The sequence below is a fragment of the Pristis pectinata genome, chromosome 2 (genome assembly GCF_009764475.1).
Source record: "Pristis pectinata isolate sPriPec2 chromosome 2, sPriPec2.1.pri, whole genome shotgun sequence".
Lineage (NCBI taxonomy): Eukaryota > Metazoa > Chordata > Chondrichthyes > Rhinopristiformes > Pristidae > Pristis > Pristis pectinata.
The window spans coordinates 83,690,647-83,707,379 of NC_067406.1; the positions used below are offsets into that span (position 1 = coordinate 83,690,647).

Consider the following 16,733-nt stretch of genomic DNA (forward strand, 5'->3'; position numbering starts at 1 on the left):
GACAGTTTGCTCAGGGAAACACCCCAAGTATCCACAGAGTCCCTGTCCCGCAGTATCTGCAGGATGTTCCATGCTGACCACTGCCTGATGGACTTGTGGTCAAAGGTGTTTGTCTGGAAGAACTTTTCCACGAAGGGCAGATAGTGCAGCAGTAGCCAATAGAGCCAGGCCCATCCTTTGCAAAACTGGAGACAGATAGAACCTTGGCACGTAGTGATACTTGTTGCTTGCATACTTGTGTTCCAAGCGCCACCTGATGCAGCCACACATCAGAATGCATGCGAGGTTGGCTACTTTGTCTGGGGACTTGAGCATCATAACCCATCGGACTCCCTCCATCTTGGATCCCCAGATGAAGTGGAAGACAGCCTAGGTAATTTCCGGGGTGGAGGAGCGGGGGACGGGCCACACCTGCGCTAAGTAAGGCAGCCGCAAGAACACCTCATACCTGATGACCAGGTTCTTACTAGTTATCGAGAGGGAGCATCACTCCCACAGTCCAAACTTCTGCTTAACCTTTCCCATCCACTCCAGCCAATTCTTGTCACATGCCTCGGCCCCTCTGAACCAGATACCCAGCACCCTCAGGTAGGTGAGGTGAACAGGATGGTGGACCAGTCCGGCCAGATACCGAAGAACATGGCCTCACTCTTCTTGCAGTTGACTCTGGCCCCCAATGCCAACTCAGACTGTTCAGAGCTGCTGATCAGTCTGTGGACTGACCGTGGATCCAAGCAGAAGACAGTGACATCGTCCATGCAAAGGGAGGCTTTGACCTGGGTGCCGCCACTGCCTGGCAACATCACCCCTCTTATGCCCTCGTCCTTTCTGATGGATTCAGCAAAGGGTTCAAGGCAACAGACAAACAAGGAAGGGTCATCCAAGACCTTGCAATTGGCCACTGATTCCTTAGGTTAGGTGGGGGGCTGAAGCCATCAAGTATCATGGATACAATGCACCTTTAAGTACTGGTAGTTGAAATGAGTTGTGTATATGGACATTGTGATTGTTCACCCTAAATAGTTAATGCAACAGTCAGATTGAAGTGTGCTGACAAGTCCACTGCAGAAAATTTAAGATCTGGTGCTCTAAACCCCCTTCCTCCCAGCACGACAAAAACTTAAAATCTCGGCCAATGCGGAATGTCTTCAAAAGTTTTAAATGTTTATAGCAGACCAAAATTTAGAAATTGTTTGTAAAATCATCCACAATTATCATTTTTCTGGTAAGCTTTGCAATCAAGTTTGTCCCCTGCAACCTCTCTTTTGCAAGAATCTTTGTGCATGAGAACAGAGTCCTTTCAAGCAATTAGTTGTCCTTACCAACTTCAGAAAGCAAAATGACAAAAGGCCATGAGTCAAAATGCCTTTGCACCATCTTGTAAATAATTAATATTAAATTAAAGCCTATGCACAACATCATACATCATAGCATCTTGTAATGACAAGCCAGCCTAACTGATCGATGCTAAAGATAATTTCTTGAAGATGATGAGCAAACTTGTCTCCAGTAGAAAACCAGTGTCATAAATACAAATGAATTATGGACTTTTAACTGATTCGTCTGCATCTCTGGAAAGCATGTCCAAAGTCAGTGCCTTAAAACAATCCTGAAATAGGCCCAGAGAGAAATGCCACTCAAAGAATGATTGATACCAGTGGACCACTGATAAGAAATGTTCTGTGATGTGACTTTTACAAGCTTGTTTGTGAAACAGTTTGAGGAAAAGCTCTAATGAAGTGATTGGACTGAGACTCTGAAATAAACCCTAATCATCAATCCAAATATTAATGGCAAACTTTTGACCTTATTTGGAATACAGGTCTTTAAAGGGACATTACTGCTTTACTAGAGATTGAAACCTTCGAATCTGAGCCATCTGTAGATAGTTTGTACTAAAACAGTTGCTTTCTGATTTATTGTTCTTTAGTGTTATTGACTTTTCAACAAATACAACTGGTGAAACTACCAATCAGGCAGTTTTTTTGCCTGTGCTTTTTCCCCATAGACTCCTTTGACCACTGCTGCCTGGAACTTACTGACCTACTGAGATCCAGTTCATCCCTGAATTCATGCCCCCAGCTACTCCTGCCAAGTGGTCATTCTTCATGTGTGACCCGAGACTGAAAGAGTTATTTAAAGCAATCCTGCCGAGCAGGAAACTGTGAGAAAATTTGGATCAGCTGCCTGCGTTGCAATCATATTTCTGTAATCCCAGACACAATTTTAATAGTATAATAAAAATGGCAAAGAATTAAACAAAAATATGGTGGAAAGCTTCACAAAAATACTCACCAAACTATTGCATTGCACCAAAAACTCTCTTGGCCACTTTTGGGCAAATTATTCCAAAATCTTGGTACATCTCCGATTTTAATTTAGGTGAGTGTCTCAAAAACAGAGAAGTAGTAGCAAGGTGGCATGTCCTGTTTCATGTTGCAATGTGAAAACCTTGTGCTGTTTTGTTGTGTTTTTTTGTTTGTTCCTTTGTTGTGTTGTGTTCCCAGGGTTTGCCGGGGTCCCCCACAGTGGCGGCTCTGCACAGTAATCAGATCCTCACTGTCAAGGTTTGTGGATAATGTGTGCGTGTTCAGTCAGACCTTGACCAGCATACTATCGTCACTGTTTGATTTGCCAAGTCTAAATGTTTCACAACAATCTGCGGTCAGTTATTAATAATGAGGTAGTGCTTAACTAAATTAAAAAATCTTCAAAATAAAAGACAAACTATCCGTCGTTGTTGGCCTCTGTGAGGCAAGTTTCAAGTCCAACCACATACACGTTATTTAATTGAGGGAGGTTGTTGCTTCCTCACCTCCACTATCATTTTCTGTCCATTTTTTCTGAAAGCAACAGCAAGCTATGAAGGAAGGAGAAGTGGCAAATTAAAAGACTCTTCTCTGTGCTTGCCTAGTCCTTTCACTGATGGATTATTTTACTCCAGATGATTGGAAGCCCCCATCAACAAACTGACTGAAAACAGCATAAGTGCGCTTGGAGCGTGGAGAGGAACTTAGATTGGGATGGGAAAGTGTATGGTTAGGATGTGACTACATCATAGGAAATCAAGAAGTGCAAGAGCATTTTGCCTAGAAATAGGATTTCACCCATTTTTGTTGCAGTAAGTGTGTGCTGCATTTAGTGCTGATGCCCAATAAGTAGTGAGTTTGCGAAATTTACTTTCAAAATCACTTGGGTGGTTTGCGCTCTTTTTCCGTTGTTCAAATGTAACTTGTACATTTCCCAGCAGAAGCACTGTCAGTGCCTGATAGTGTTCTATTCATGGCAGCCACCGTATAATAGCATGGTATTGGCCTGGAGGTGAGGGAAATTGTTGTCAGGATAGGGGACTCTAGTTGATGGCCACAACCAACAACCTGTCCAGTCAACAACAGCACCCACAGACTGTATCATGATTCCTGTATCATGAATGGTTGCAAGTTACTGCAAGACACAATCTCATAACTCAGGCAGTGATCACAGCAATAGTCCCTGCAGTAAGAAGCTCCTGTAAGTGCTCTGACACACAGAAATGATCTCCAGCGCAAATAGTGCAATGAACAAACAGGCAGGCACAGAAAGCGAGCTATAAGTGTCCCATTAAGGATATGCATGGTTGGCAACATGGTGCAGGGTTTTCTCCATGTTTTATTGTGAGTAAGAAATGTAGGTTGTGGATTGCTCAGTTTTGGCGCAGTAGAGGTGAAATGAGTATTGTGCACATTGATGATGCTTTTATATATGTGTCTGAGGCCAGTAAAATGACACCTGGACTAGGATGATTCATGTCCGATCTAATATACTGATTGGCAAAGCTTCCATTGGAAATAGATGCAATAACATTAAAACATGTACAAAACAGTTTTTATGTGTATTTTATGGGCATAATAGGTCCAATTTCAAAGCAATTTCATTTTGAATCACCTAAAATTTATCTGGGACAACAAAAAATGGGAACCTTATCATAAATAGTGATCTTTCTAAAGGGCTCTGTTGGCAAATTTAATTTGATCATAGGTAATGAATCACAAATGAATTTATTTGATTTCAGTTTAAGCAGATAATGAAGGACTATTAATTCAAATAAGTTTTTATTCATATGGGAGAAAGAAATCTTACAATTTGGTAGTCAATTCTCAAAGTATTTGTGAACTTTTAATAACTATGGTTCCGAACAAAGCTTTCTCTTAAAATGTTGAACTCATAAGACAGATCAAAATGTTTCCATTCAGCTGAGTGGCTGATACTAACACATGTTTAATAGCAAGATCTAAGAGTCATATTCAAATCGTCCATCATTGTGTTCCTCATTTTGTTTGATTAAGCACAGAATTAGTATGCTGGACTAATGTCTGACTGAATGCATCACTGTAAATTCTCATGGTTTGGAACATGGAATTCATGCCAGTCTGCCAGTTAATAGGCACAGTGAGCTATGCAATTTCACGGTATTATGTCAGAAATTAATAGACCAGCAAAATAACATGATTATAATTGAAAGGAATGGATTCATTTTACACTGTAAGATATATAATGAGATATCAGATAGGAAGGTAAACAATGGCCATTTAACAAATTGTTGTACATATACTTGTTTTGATGATCAATATTTTGATTGAATGTTCCACTCACCAATATATTTTATATGCAGGGATTATAGTTAGAATACATCAAATTTAGATGTTCTGATTGGCATTATTTCAATCCTTTTAATATAAATGAAAGGCACATGGGAAGATAAGCTTTGTGTTGGCATTAATTTTAAAACTCAGAGTGTTAGGGCTTAGTGATGAATGTGTTCAATAGTGAGACAGGCAAATAAACAGACAGATGAATGAGTTGATAACTTACAGCTGAACTTTTAGTGAAGTTGATGAGAGACAGACGGATCAAGATTAGGATTATCAATCACATTAATTTCTGCTTCCTGTTCACAATATTGTGCTAATTATGGGCGTTGACATGGCACGTATTCCATAGCCAGAATCCAAAACTATATGTAGTTGGTAGAGATGTTAACTTGCTGTTCTTAACTGTTTCTCCTCCTTCTTTTGAAACCTTCCCTTGCCACTCCTTCACCTTTCTGACCTCTGACCTCCAAACTTTGACTTTCCCTGCCTGATCAGATGGCGTTTCCATACCCAAGAGTCAATCATGGGTTCCTCTCGGCTGATCAGCAGTTTATTAAGCGACGCCTCATGAAGGTAGTGCTAGTGCTTGTAGAATTCGTCTTTGCATTCTTTACTGTAAATATTATTCTCACTTCTTCTTGATTTTCTTTACCTGCATTAAAATTAGAAAAAATAAATACTTGCTGCTAACTTAATTATCTCAGAATTGTCACTCAATTGAATATTGATTAATTCTACTTATTTTTAGTTGGTTGTAAAATCTAAAACTACCTTCCCATGTGACATTGCCATTATAAGTAACGATATTTTGAACAATCATTAATCCACATCTTGTTTTATTCACACACCTTTTCACTGCTATGTAGGGTGATCAAGGACAAGCTGGCCCACCTGGTCCACCAGGGCCTCCTGGTCCTCCAGGCCCCCGTGGTCCTCCAGGTGACACAGGAAAGGACGGTCCTCGAGGAATGCCAGGAGTACCTGTAAGAATCCATCTGATTTATTTTGGTGCACTGTATTATAGTTTCCTGTTCATGTATTTCCAAAAAAATTAAAGGTACTGTACCATGGAGCAAGAGTGCATGTGTTTAAGCCTTTTATGCTCTCAAAACAGTGGGTTACCTTCAGCATGCAACCTTGTGGAGGAACCTCATAGTGCTCAGATATTGCAATAGATGGAGGAAGGGAAAATCATGGAGAATTGCCTAGGTTCTACTTCTGGTAAATTGTTAAATTGGTTTATTATTGTCACATGTGCCAAGGTGCAGTGAAAATCTTTGTTTTGCATCCCATCCATATAGATCATTTCATCACATCAGGACATCAAGGTAGTACAAAGGAAGAGCAATAACAGAATTCAGAATATAGTGTTACAGGTACAGAGAAAATGAAGTGCAGGCAGACAATAAGGTGCAAGGCCATGACAAGGTAGATTGTGAGGTCAAGAGTCCATCTTATTGTACAAGCCTTAGCAAAGAGCTTGAGAACCTCACGGAGAGAAACTCAGGAACTCACGACCTGCTGCCTCTCAATCCATTGAGACTCAGGAAAGGACATTAGTGTCATCTTAAAAACAAGCTATTACCTTTCCTGATGAACATTGAACTATCAAGATAGTGGGTTTATCAAATATAAATATGTATTATGTTTACTGAACCAACATTCTTTGGTTTTAGGGAGAAACCGGATCAACAGGTGAACCTGGATTGATGGTGAGTAAAATATAAACCCTGGTATAATGAGAAGATGTTTTAAATCTTGGAGGAAAAGTCCAAGACAAGTTCCTTCTGCCCAAAATAGATGAATTTAGTAACCTTTTGCTTGATAATGTTTGGGATTTGGGTTTTCCCCTCACACCCTCCCCACCAACCACTCCCAGTCCTTCCAGACCAGAGGTTAAATAGTTGCAGTGGATTCCATGAGTAGGCACACTTGTGGATGAATTATTTCTTGTTACTTTGAGGACTTTGAATTCTCAGCCATCCAGTTGGCTCAGTTTCATCTTGATCAGCTGTTAGAATTAATAAAGTCACCTGACCCTGTAATTACTTTTTAATGTAATTTAGAGCAAATTTTACTTCTGAAAATGTTATATTACTTGTGACACAAGCACTTCAAGTCACATCCACCTTTTGTATCAGTAAATAATCTAAGTTTTCGTCAATTTGCTTTTACGGCTAACATCCTTCCATCGATCTCTTGAGATCAATTGGTGTCAATTGATCCAAAGGGTCCGAATTGAGAATGAAGTTAGTTACCAGTAAGCACATGTTGTATATTTCCCAATTAGTTCATTTGGTTGTCCCATAGTGGCAAATGCAGCCAATTTGAACCAACAAATTGAAATAGTGATCAACGTTACTTACCTTAAATTAATGTGAAAAAGGGAATTATAGCAATTATATGGCAGTTAGATGTGTGCCATTTTAATGGAAGTTTAAGCCTGTTTATTTTATTAGTTTGTTAAACTCTTCAGGAGGAATACTGTCTAGTTTTTATAGGTTGGAGTGTTAGTGATTTGTGCAACCTTTACAACCAATAAATCTTTAAGTGGCAATCTTTTACAGCAAGAACTGGCTTTTATTCATTACAGTGAGGCAAGGCAGCCCGTTATTTGTTCAGTGTCATCCTTGTTAATTGGAAATATCTATCTTAAGGTCAAAGCGATGACACAGAAGTATGCTTTTCAAATATCTGTCATCATCAAAAGCATCAAGAATTCAAGCAATTATGATAATTTTAATCAGAGATAAGCAGTTCAGATTCCTGACTATTTGACCTGTGATAATTATGATTATATTGACTCTGTGTTTTTACTGACTTGAAACTGCCAGCAATAGCCACAAATTCCACTGTTTCAAATGCACATAAGTCAAAGTTAGGCCTTTGTCATTAATTTCAAATGCTTACACACTTTTCTCACTGTAAAAATCATTGAAAATATTAATTCTTGCTGACTGAGATGCAGCTGAATTTTTGTGGTAGACTAAATTATAATTTCTGCTGAGCAACTTCCCTGGCCCTGAAAGACTAATTTTATAAGTGTGGAGTCTCATTTTCTCAGATTTTTAAAATAACTTTTTACAAGTTTAGTCATGCTATTTCAGCTTCTGTCATAATATTTTGTGCTTTCCGGCATTTTATTTTCTGTAAAAAGTTAAGATGCTGTTAGAAATCAGTGTCTAGTTTTCTAAGAATTCTTCAAACTGAATGGCTGCTCTCTCAAAGCAATGACATATCTCTTGCTGGATGCCACAGATCCCCAGCATCAGGCACCTGAGAGCAACTGACTTTGGACCAGGGGAAACTTACACCAGAGTTCACCAACATTTTGTGAGCAGTTTTTATCAAAGGTAGAGGAAAGCCCTAACCCAGTCAGCTATGCCAGCTGTCAAATCTTTTCATTTATTGACATTCAGAAATATTTTAAAAATATTGAAAAATAAAACAAGATGTGGACCATGATTTCTATTTAGTTTTTGGCTTACAGTTAAATAGAAATTATGATTTTTTTAAAAAAGAACTTCCCTTCCCTTTGCCTTTTTACTTGCAGCCTTACAATCCTCAATCTATGGATTCTCAAATCCAGAACTTTGTCTAACCTGGTGCAATATCCAAGGCAATTCCCCAGCATAAATACTGAGGAATCTTGCCAAAATGAAGTTTCTCATGCTGGACTCCATTCAGCGTTCCAAATTCATCGGTAGATTCAGGATTTCCACACTTAACAAGATATGCAAGGAAATCCCAGATTTGCTTCCATTTAAACAATATGAGCTGAATTGTTTGGGGCAAGATCTGGGCTATTATTTTTTCTTGGTATCAATGTCAATGTCAGAGACAGCAGCATTAGGGCAATCCAGTGCAACCCAAATTGTGAGAGACTTCCTTTAAGGGAATAATGTTGTGCCAGCTATCAATTGAAAGTGCAGCTGGTTTCAAGAGTTACACAGCTGCAGCTGATCAGCGCTCTTTTTGCTTTCTGACAGCAAAGTTTCAAGCATTTCACAAAATGACCTCATTGCACGTTAAAATTTGTCCCTGAATTGACAGCAGTTGAAGGAAGTGGTTTGAAAAAAAACTGCCAAATGCATCAAGTGTTTGTAACTGGGCTTCTGTTTACTTCTGTGATATTTGTATAGCCACTTAACTCTCTTACTTTAGCTAGAAACAGATGTCCGCTTATCAGATCATTTTTTTTAAAGGAATTCCAGTGAGCTAAGATCTTTTTTGATTTCTTAGTCACACCTGGCAAACTAGTTTCAGGAGAAGAATTACATGCTCAGATTATTTTCTTTTGGGACTTAAAGTAGGATTATTTTCACACTCTAGATTGTCCATATAATTTCGGAACAGCTTAATCGAACTTCCCAACTCTGAATAACAATTGCCATTTTGGGGAGTCAAAGAATTGTGACCCCTTTCAACCAAGTGTTGCCATATGTGCTACAGGTGGATAGTGATTATTGGACCACAGGGTGCTGTTTTCATGAGGTCCTTGGATTCTTTCTGCCGGAAATAGCAAAGTTAATGAAGGGAAGCTCATTTAAGATCTGGGAAAAAGGTTGGCTCCATCAAGCCTGGGAGAAAAAAAATAAACTTACAGTCATTTGCACAGCTTTTGGTGCCATATCTAAATGTAAGATTCTCCTTAGCTAACTGGATAAATAAGAATCTATTATTTTTTAATTGATTAATACCTCTGAATTGTAACCAAGATAGGCACAACTTATGAATTAATGAAATGGCTTTCAAGCTTTTATTACTAATGTGAAATAAAATGCAGCAAAGCTTTTTTCAACATTTAGGCAAACAGAAGAGTAACCAGAGAAACAAAGGAATCTAGATGAAAAAGCAACAAGATGCTGGAGGAACTCAGCAGGCCAGGCAGCATCCTTGGAGAAAAACAGATGGTCAACATTTCGGGTCAGGACATTTCTTCAGGACTGAAGATAGGAAGAGGAGAAGCCAAAAATATAGGGGGGAGAAACAGAGCAGTGATAGGTGGACAAAAGAGGGGAGGTGATGTGGGCACAAGGTGGTGATAGGTAGATGTAGGTAAGAGATAGCGATAGGCAGACTCTAATCTCTGTCGGGTCTTTACCATCCCCCCCTGACCTCCCCCTCTCTGAGGCTGAGCGGTCTGTTCTCAGCAAAGGCCTCACCTTTGTACCTCTATGCCCCCACCTCAGTGAATTCCGAGCCCATCATGATACCGACTCTTTTTCCGCCGCCTCCGCCTCTGTGCCTTCTTTGTTGGTAAGGAGTCCTCTTCCCCCTTCCAAAGACCCGTTGTCCCGCCTCTAGCCCTCTTCTTCCACCTGGACTCCCCCACTGGGACTGTTACCTTCCCTGGACCTATTCATGGCCAAACATTGGTGTGACATCAGCCATCTTGACTTTTCTGCTCCCCTCACCCACTCCGATCTCACCCCTACTGAACGCTCTGCTCTCCACTCCCTCTGCACCAACGCTGACATTGTCATCAAACCAGCCGACAAAGGTGGTTCCGTGGTAGTCTGGCATACTGACCTCTACCTTGCAGCGGCCAGATGCCAACTCCCAGACACTTCCTCCTACCTACCCCTGAACCATGACCCCACCGAGGACTACCAGGACGTTATCTCCCCACCATCACAGACCTCGTCACCTCGGGAGATCTCCCCACACCCACACCTTGACAGCTACTAACGTGATAGTCCCGCAACCTAGGACTGCCCACTTCCATCTTCTCCCCAAAATCCACAAGAAGGACTGTCCTGGCAGACCTATTGTCTCCAAGTGCTCTTGCCCCACTGAGCTCATATCCTCATACCTGGACACTATTTTGTCTCCCCAGTCCAATCCCTTCCCACCTACATCTGTGACACATCACACGCTCTCCAACTCTTCCATAGCTTTAAGTCCTCTGGCACACACAACCTCATCTTCACCATGTACATCCAGTCCCCATATACCTCCATTCCCCATCAAGACAGCCTCACCACCCTCCACTTCTTTCTTGACCAGAGACAGAACCAGTCCCCTTCTACTAACACTCTCATCTGCCTGGCTGAACTTGTCCTCACTCTAAGCAACTTCTCTTACAATTCCTCTCACTTTCTACAGACCAAGGGTGTAGCCACGGGCACTCACATGTGCTCCAGCTATGCCTGCCTTCTTGTTGGCTACGTTGAACAGTCTCTGCCAAGCCTACTCTGGCCCCATTCCTCAACTCTTTATCCGCTATATCGACAACTGCATTGGTGCCACCTCTTGCACCTGTGCGGAACTTGACAGTTTCATAAGTTTCGCCACTAATGTTCACCTGACTCTTTAATTCACTTGGACTATCTCTGACACCTCTATCTCCTTTCTCAATCTCTCCATCTCCATCTCAGGAGATTCTTTATTCACTGGCATCTTCTACAAACCCACTGACGTCCACAGCTACCTTGATTACTGCTCCTCTCACCCTGTCTCTTGGCAAGGACGCTATCCCTTTCTCTCAATTTCTCCACCTCCGCCTCCACCTCATCTGCTCCCATGATGAGGCTTTCCACTCCAGGACATCTGAGATGTCCAACTTCTTTACTAACCATGGCTTCCCTCCTACTGTGGGCGAGAGAGCTCGCCCCCGCATCTCTGCCATTTCCCACACCTCTGCCCTTGCTCCCACCCCTCCCAGACCCAGCAGGGATAGGGTGCCCCTTGTCCTCACATTTCATCCTACCAGCCTATGTATCCAACACGTCAGTCTCCGCCACTTCCGCTATCTCTAACAAGACACCACCACCAATCATATCTTCCCCTCCCCACCCCTTTCTGCCATTCACAGGGACCGTTCTCTCAGCGACTCCCTAGTTCACTCCTCCCCCCCACCCATCCCGCTCCAATCCCGAGGACTTTCCACTGCCCCTGCCATAAGTATAACACCTGCCCCTACATCACCTCCATTACCTCCATCCAGGGACCCAAACAGTCCGTTCAGGTGAGGCAGAGATTTACCTGCACCTCCCCTAATATCATCTACTGTATTTGGTGCTCCATGTGTGGCCTCCTCTACATTGGCGAGACCAAACGCAGACTAGGTGACCAGTTCGTAGAACGCCTGTGCTCCATCCGTAACCGCAATCTGCATCTCCCCGGTGCCAGTCACTTCAACTCCCCCTCCCACTCCATCACCACCATGCATCTTCTTTTCTTCCCTTTCCTAGCCTATCTCTCTTTTTTCTGCTCACCTATTCCTTCTTTTTTTTCCTCTTCTCCCCTCCCCCCATGCCACCTGTCTCCTTACCTTTGACCCATCCCCCAGTGGATCTCCTCCCCCACACCTGCCTATCACTATCTCTTACCTGCATGTACCTATCACCACCCTGTGCCCATCCCACCTCCCCTCTTTTGTCTACCTATCGCTGCTCTGCTTTTCCCTCCTAAATATTGGGCTTCCCATTTCCCTATCTTCAGTCCTGAAGAAGGGTCCTGATCCGAAACGTTGGCCATCTGCTTCTCTCCACGGATGCTGCCTGGCCTGTCGAGTTCCTCCAGCATCTTGTTGTTTTTTCAAACATAAGAATAATGTTTTGCACTAACCTTCTAGTGCAATGGATTAGAAATTTTTGGAGACTCAAGCCTGTCACTTCAAGGCATTCCATTTTGCAGAGTTACAACCAAAATCAGATTTAACCAGCTTATTTTATTTATAGAACAAATCACTTTTCTTTTGAACCTATCATCTGCAGGTGCCTGTGCCCGTAATCTGCTAAGCAGCATAAGAAGTTTGATTGATACATTTAAGCAGTTAGATCTTGGAAATCAGTCATTTATGCTAACTTTTCAGTCTAGTAATAATGACTTAATGTGTTTGTCTTTCTAGGGACCTCAGGGACCACCAGGACAAAAGGTACAATATTGCCGTAACAATACTGGAAAAGCAATTAAGCCGTTTATTGCCAACACTTGACCCAGATCCTGAGGAAATGAGCTACTGTATGTAGTTCAGGAACTAATACTTGGTCATCACTGTAATTTTAACACTTTTCAGGAGAACGTGTTGTTATATCAAGTGGAGCAATATTGATTTCTACTTTAAATTAACTTCAAATTGGAAAAAAATAGGCAGCTTAAGTTTTTTCTTCAGAGCTTTTATGTCAAAAAAAGGTTGTTATTTTAAAAGAAAGTTACTGGTCTTCATACTCCATTGATGGCAAAACTCTGGAATTTAAATTTGAAACATGTAGGGATACAGTTTCTGTTACAACCCAAACAAAGCTTAATAGATCACTGCCACATGATTGATACTGAGCAAAACTTTCTATGTGTGACTGATGAATGGGTTTTGCTTTTGCTGTGATCAGGGAGCTGCTGGTGTTTTCCTGTTTCTGAGGTAACTTGATGACAGACTTCCTGAACCTTCTGTCAGCACCTTTTACAGTTATCAGAATCGGCTGCCAGGTTTCTTTTGATAAACTCAACACGCAATTTATGGGATTTCTTCATTACCACATCGTAAAGAACATCAATGCCATATTCTTACCTCGCAGTGAGTCACCAGTTTTTGGAAGGATGCCTCTGAAGCACCTACCAAACAACAAAAAAGATTTTAGAAACGGTATTCTTTGCCTTGCTCTTTGTTTAGTTTACTCTGTTGTAGTAGCACGAAGTGTTTAAAGACATGGATAGTTTCAAAAGAATATATAGAAAGAGCGAAATGAAATTATGGGCTTTTTTGTCCCCGTCCATCCTACTCCGTCACGAGACATGAGCACAAAAATCAAGGCTAGTATTCCAATGGACTACTAAGGGTGTGCTACACTGTCGTAGGTGCCTCCTCTCAGATGAGACATTAAGCTGAACACACACCTGCTCAGGCAGACATTAACCATCCCTGTTTTGAAGAAGGGCACCATTCCAAATACTCATTCAGATACAAAAGCAAAAATATAGCAGATGCTGATATAAAAGCAGAAAATGTGGAAACACTCGGTAGGTCAGACAACAAGTGTGGAGGGGAAAAACAGAGAGAAACATCAGAATTCTGATGAATGTTTATTGGCTTCAAGCATTAAATCTGTTATTCCCTCCTGCTGAGTATTTCCCACATTCTCTGTTATTATTTCAGGTCAGTGAACATATACCAGAACTAACCTTTATCCAGACTCCTGCACTAGGGCAGCCACAGGAGGGAATTCATGACTAGCTGTAAACATTAACAAAGAAAATTATGTGGACATTATCATAGTATTGTTTATGGGAGTTTACAGTGTGCAGATTGGCAGGTACATTTCCTACAGAGAATATCCTGTAACAGGTATGAATATATAAATGTATAAACATGTGAATTAGGAGCAAGAGTAGGCCTACAACAAAGCATTCAACATTCAGAAAGGCAAGGTAAAGGTTGGATTTAGCTTGGTTTTCACAATTTCACATTTTCTGACATTATACACCTTTTACCAGATCTTTGCCCGTTCACAACCTAACTATATCCCTTTGTAGCCTCCTACATCCTCTTCACAACATACTTTTCCACCTAATTTTGTGTCAATTTAGCAACCATTCCCTTGGGGCTTTCATCCAAGTCATTTACCTATATTGTAAAAGGTACTTCATTGACTGTAAAGTCCTTTGGGATCTCCTGAAAGAGATTTGAATGGTAATATACAAATGCAAGTCTTTCTTCCAAAGCAAAATGGTATGAATTTCCATTATTATTCACCGAGATCCTGTTTCCTTCAAGTTGATTAGCCGAGGTCTCCAAAATCAGCTTCTTTAAAGATTGATGAGATTCCAGTTTTGGGAATGTGTTTGAATTGGAAATAATGTGAAAAGTCTTATTTTTTAGCACAGTGAAAACACAGGATGGACAAAGATATGTACGTAGAATATGTTCACATTTTACTCAATATGTAAAGTAATATTAGTAATATAACAGTAAAGTTGGCTACTTCAGCTAAATTATTACATAAACTGATTTCAACAAATATGAGAAAAAGAAGCGGCAATTAGGAATATAAGCAGCACACACAAAAATCTGCTCTGTGAGGAGTATTGGCAGAGCAGGCTGGAAGTAGTTCAGAGAGTTATTTAAATCTAATGGGAGGGATTGCATTTGTCAGGAAATTGAGATGAGCAGCATGCCATTATTAATTGAATAATCTATCTGTGCAATAATTTATTGAAAGCTTTTAACATTTCAAAGTGCATTAGGTCTAAATTCTGATTTATTGAGCTGACTAGCCTAACCAAAGAGCTGAGCTTTAACTTGTAGATTCCCATTTTCTGTTGCCTCACTCAACCAAAGTTAAGCCCACGCCTGGGCATTCACATTCCCTTTAGAGCAAAATATACCCCTACCTTCCCCTGCAACCCTCCTCCCAATCCACCCTCACAGAAAAATGCACTGATAGAATTTATTTATCTTTTCAAACTTTGCTGTGGGCTTCATTTTTTGTCCATATTTACTCCACTTGAATGTGGAGATGTTCTAAGGGTTTTTTTTCTTTCAACTTTGTTAACATTCTCCAAAGCAAGGTAAAGGTTGGATTTAGCTTGGTTTCCCCAACCAACAAAACTAGATGCAAGTTTTGTTCAATATTTTGTTGTGTTCCAATTTGCTGCTAAGAAACTTAATAGTGCTATTTTTGTTAATTGAAACATTTTGAATTGTCCATGATATCATTCATAAGCATAGGGCTATCAAACATGATATTGTAGCGACTCACCGTCCAAACAAGCGAACCGGCTTGGCAGTTGGGTCGCGCGTCGTCGGAGCGGCGAGGCCCAAGATGGCGCTGGGCCTTTGTCTTCCCTGAGCGATAGGGAGAACCCGCGCATGGGAAAAGTTTGATGACGTAGCGCATACGTCATTTCCGTTTTCGGTGGGCAGGAACCATTCCTCTTAAAAGGCCCGCGCAAGGCGGGAAAATAAATCAGTTTTGTTCTGCAACTCATCGACTAGTGCCTTACTTCCACATCACGGTAGCAGCTGCTACAATATAGCTTTAAAAACTGAAAATTACTCAATTGTATGATTCGATGGCAATCTCACTCTTAAACAATTGGAGAATAGTTCTTAGTCAATCCCTTCTCTTGGCAACAGCTATATTTTTAGAATCTGGGGGCAGTTGATGGGAACATGGGGAGAATAAAATGGGATTAGTGTAGGATTAGTGTAAATGGATGGTTGACGGTCGGCACAGACTCAATGGGCCGAAGGGCCTATTTCTGTGCTGTATGATTCTATGACCTTCTGAGATGAAATAAGTTCATCGGTCATAGAAAGTATAGCACAGAGTGAGCCGCTTCAGCCCACCTCACCTATGTTTGTGCTGAATTTTCAGTTGGAACTATCCGCTCTGACCTGCTCCCTTGTGTATTTTTATTTTTCATGACTCTGTGTGTTTCTTGAGACAAGCACCTTGCATGTTTTTAAAAGGAAACTAACCAAGTACACAAGTGAAAAGGAACAGAAAAATATGCTCCTTATCACTCTTTGATGAACATTATTAAGAACCCACTTCCTACCATTCCACCACCCCATCCATTTGGATGGCTGTATCAATACTGTAGAATAAATCTCACTGTCTGTGCTGATTTAAGTGTAGAGATGATCTCTTCCTTCCCTGAGAATAATCCAAATGCATCAAAATAGCATTTTCAAGTCAAGTTACCACCTTATTATTTATATATGCAATTCCTTGTCTATTGATATTTCTTTTGTGACTCCAAGCACTCTCCTCAGAAACCTGTTGGCAGGTGATGACCCCAGTCTGATACCAGTAGAAAAATAACAATATTAGCTTAACTTGGGATTTACAGCCCACAGATTTTCAAAGCCCAAATTGTCTTAGAAACCATGTAGGAGAGCTACTCAGCATGCTGGTCTTTATGGGAGGTCAGACCTGGGTATCCTCAGTCCTTTCTGAGTGAAAGGTTCCCTTGGCTTTCCCAGCCAGTCTGCAATCGAAATCTAAAACTTCTTGTCTTGCTAGATCTGGCATGGAGACAGTTTATGACTCTACCATAAGAGTTTAAATGGATAAATACCATTAAAGGTCAAGGAATTAACTAATGTTTTAACACACTAAACTGTCACAGACTCCTTGCTATTGTGACCAGAAG

At 41.0% G+C, this 16,733-nt stretch overlaps 1 protein-coding gene across 1 annotated transcript in view; it reads left to right on the forward strand.

The window, feature by feature from the left end:
• The window catches only part of LOC127584027 (collagen alpha-1(XXV) chain), a 153,603-nt gene that overhangs the window by 13,050 nt on the left and 123,820 nt on the right, over positions 1–16,733 (forward strand). The window contains exons 4-7 of the mRNA XM_052040547.1: positions 5,127–5,204; positions 5,498–5,614; positions 6,308–6,343; positions 12,487–12,513. Coding sequence (XP_051896507.1) covers positions 5,127–5,204; positions 5,498–5,614; positions 6,308–6,343; positions 12,487–12,513 — 258 coding nt within the window. The remainder of the gene's footprint in view (positions 1–5,126; positions 5,205–5,497; positions 5,615–6,307; positions 6,344–12,486; positions 12,514–16,733) is intronic.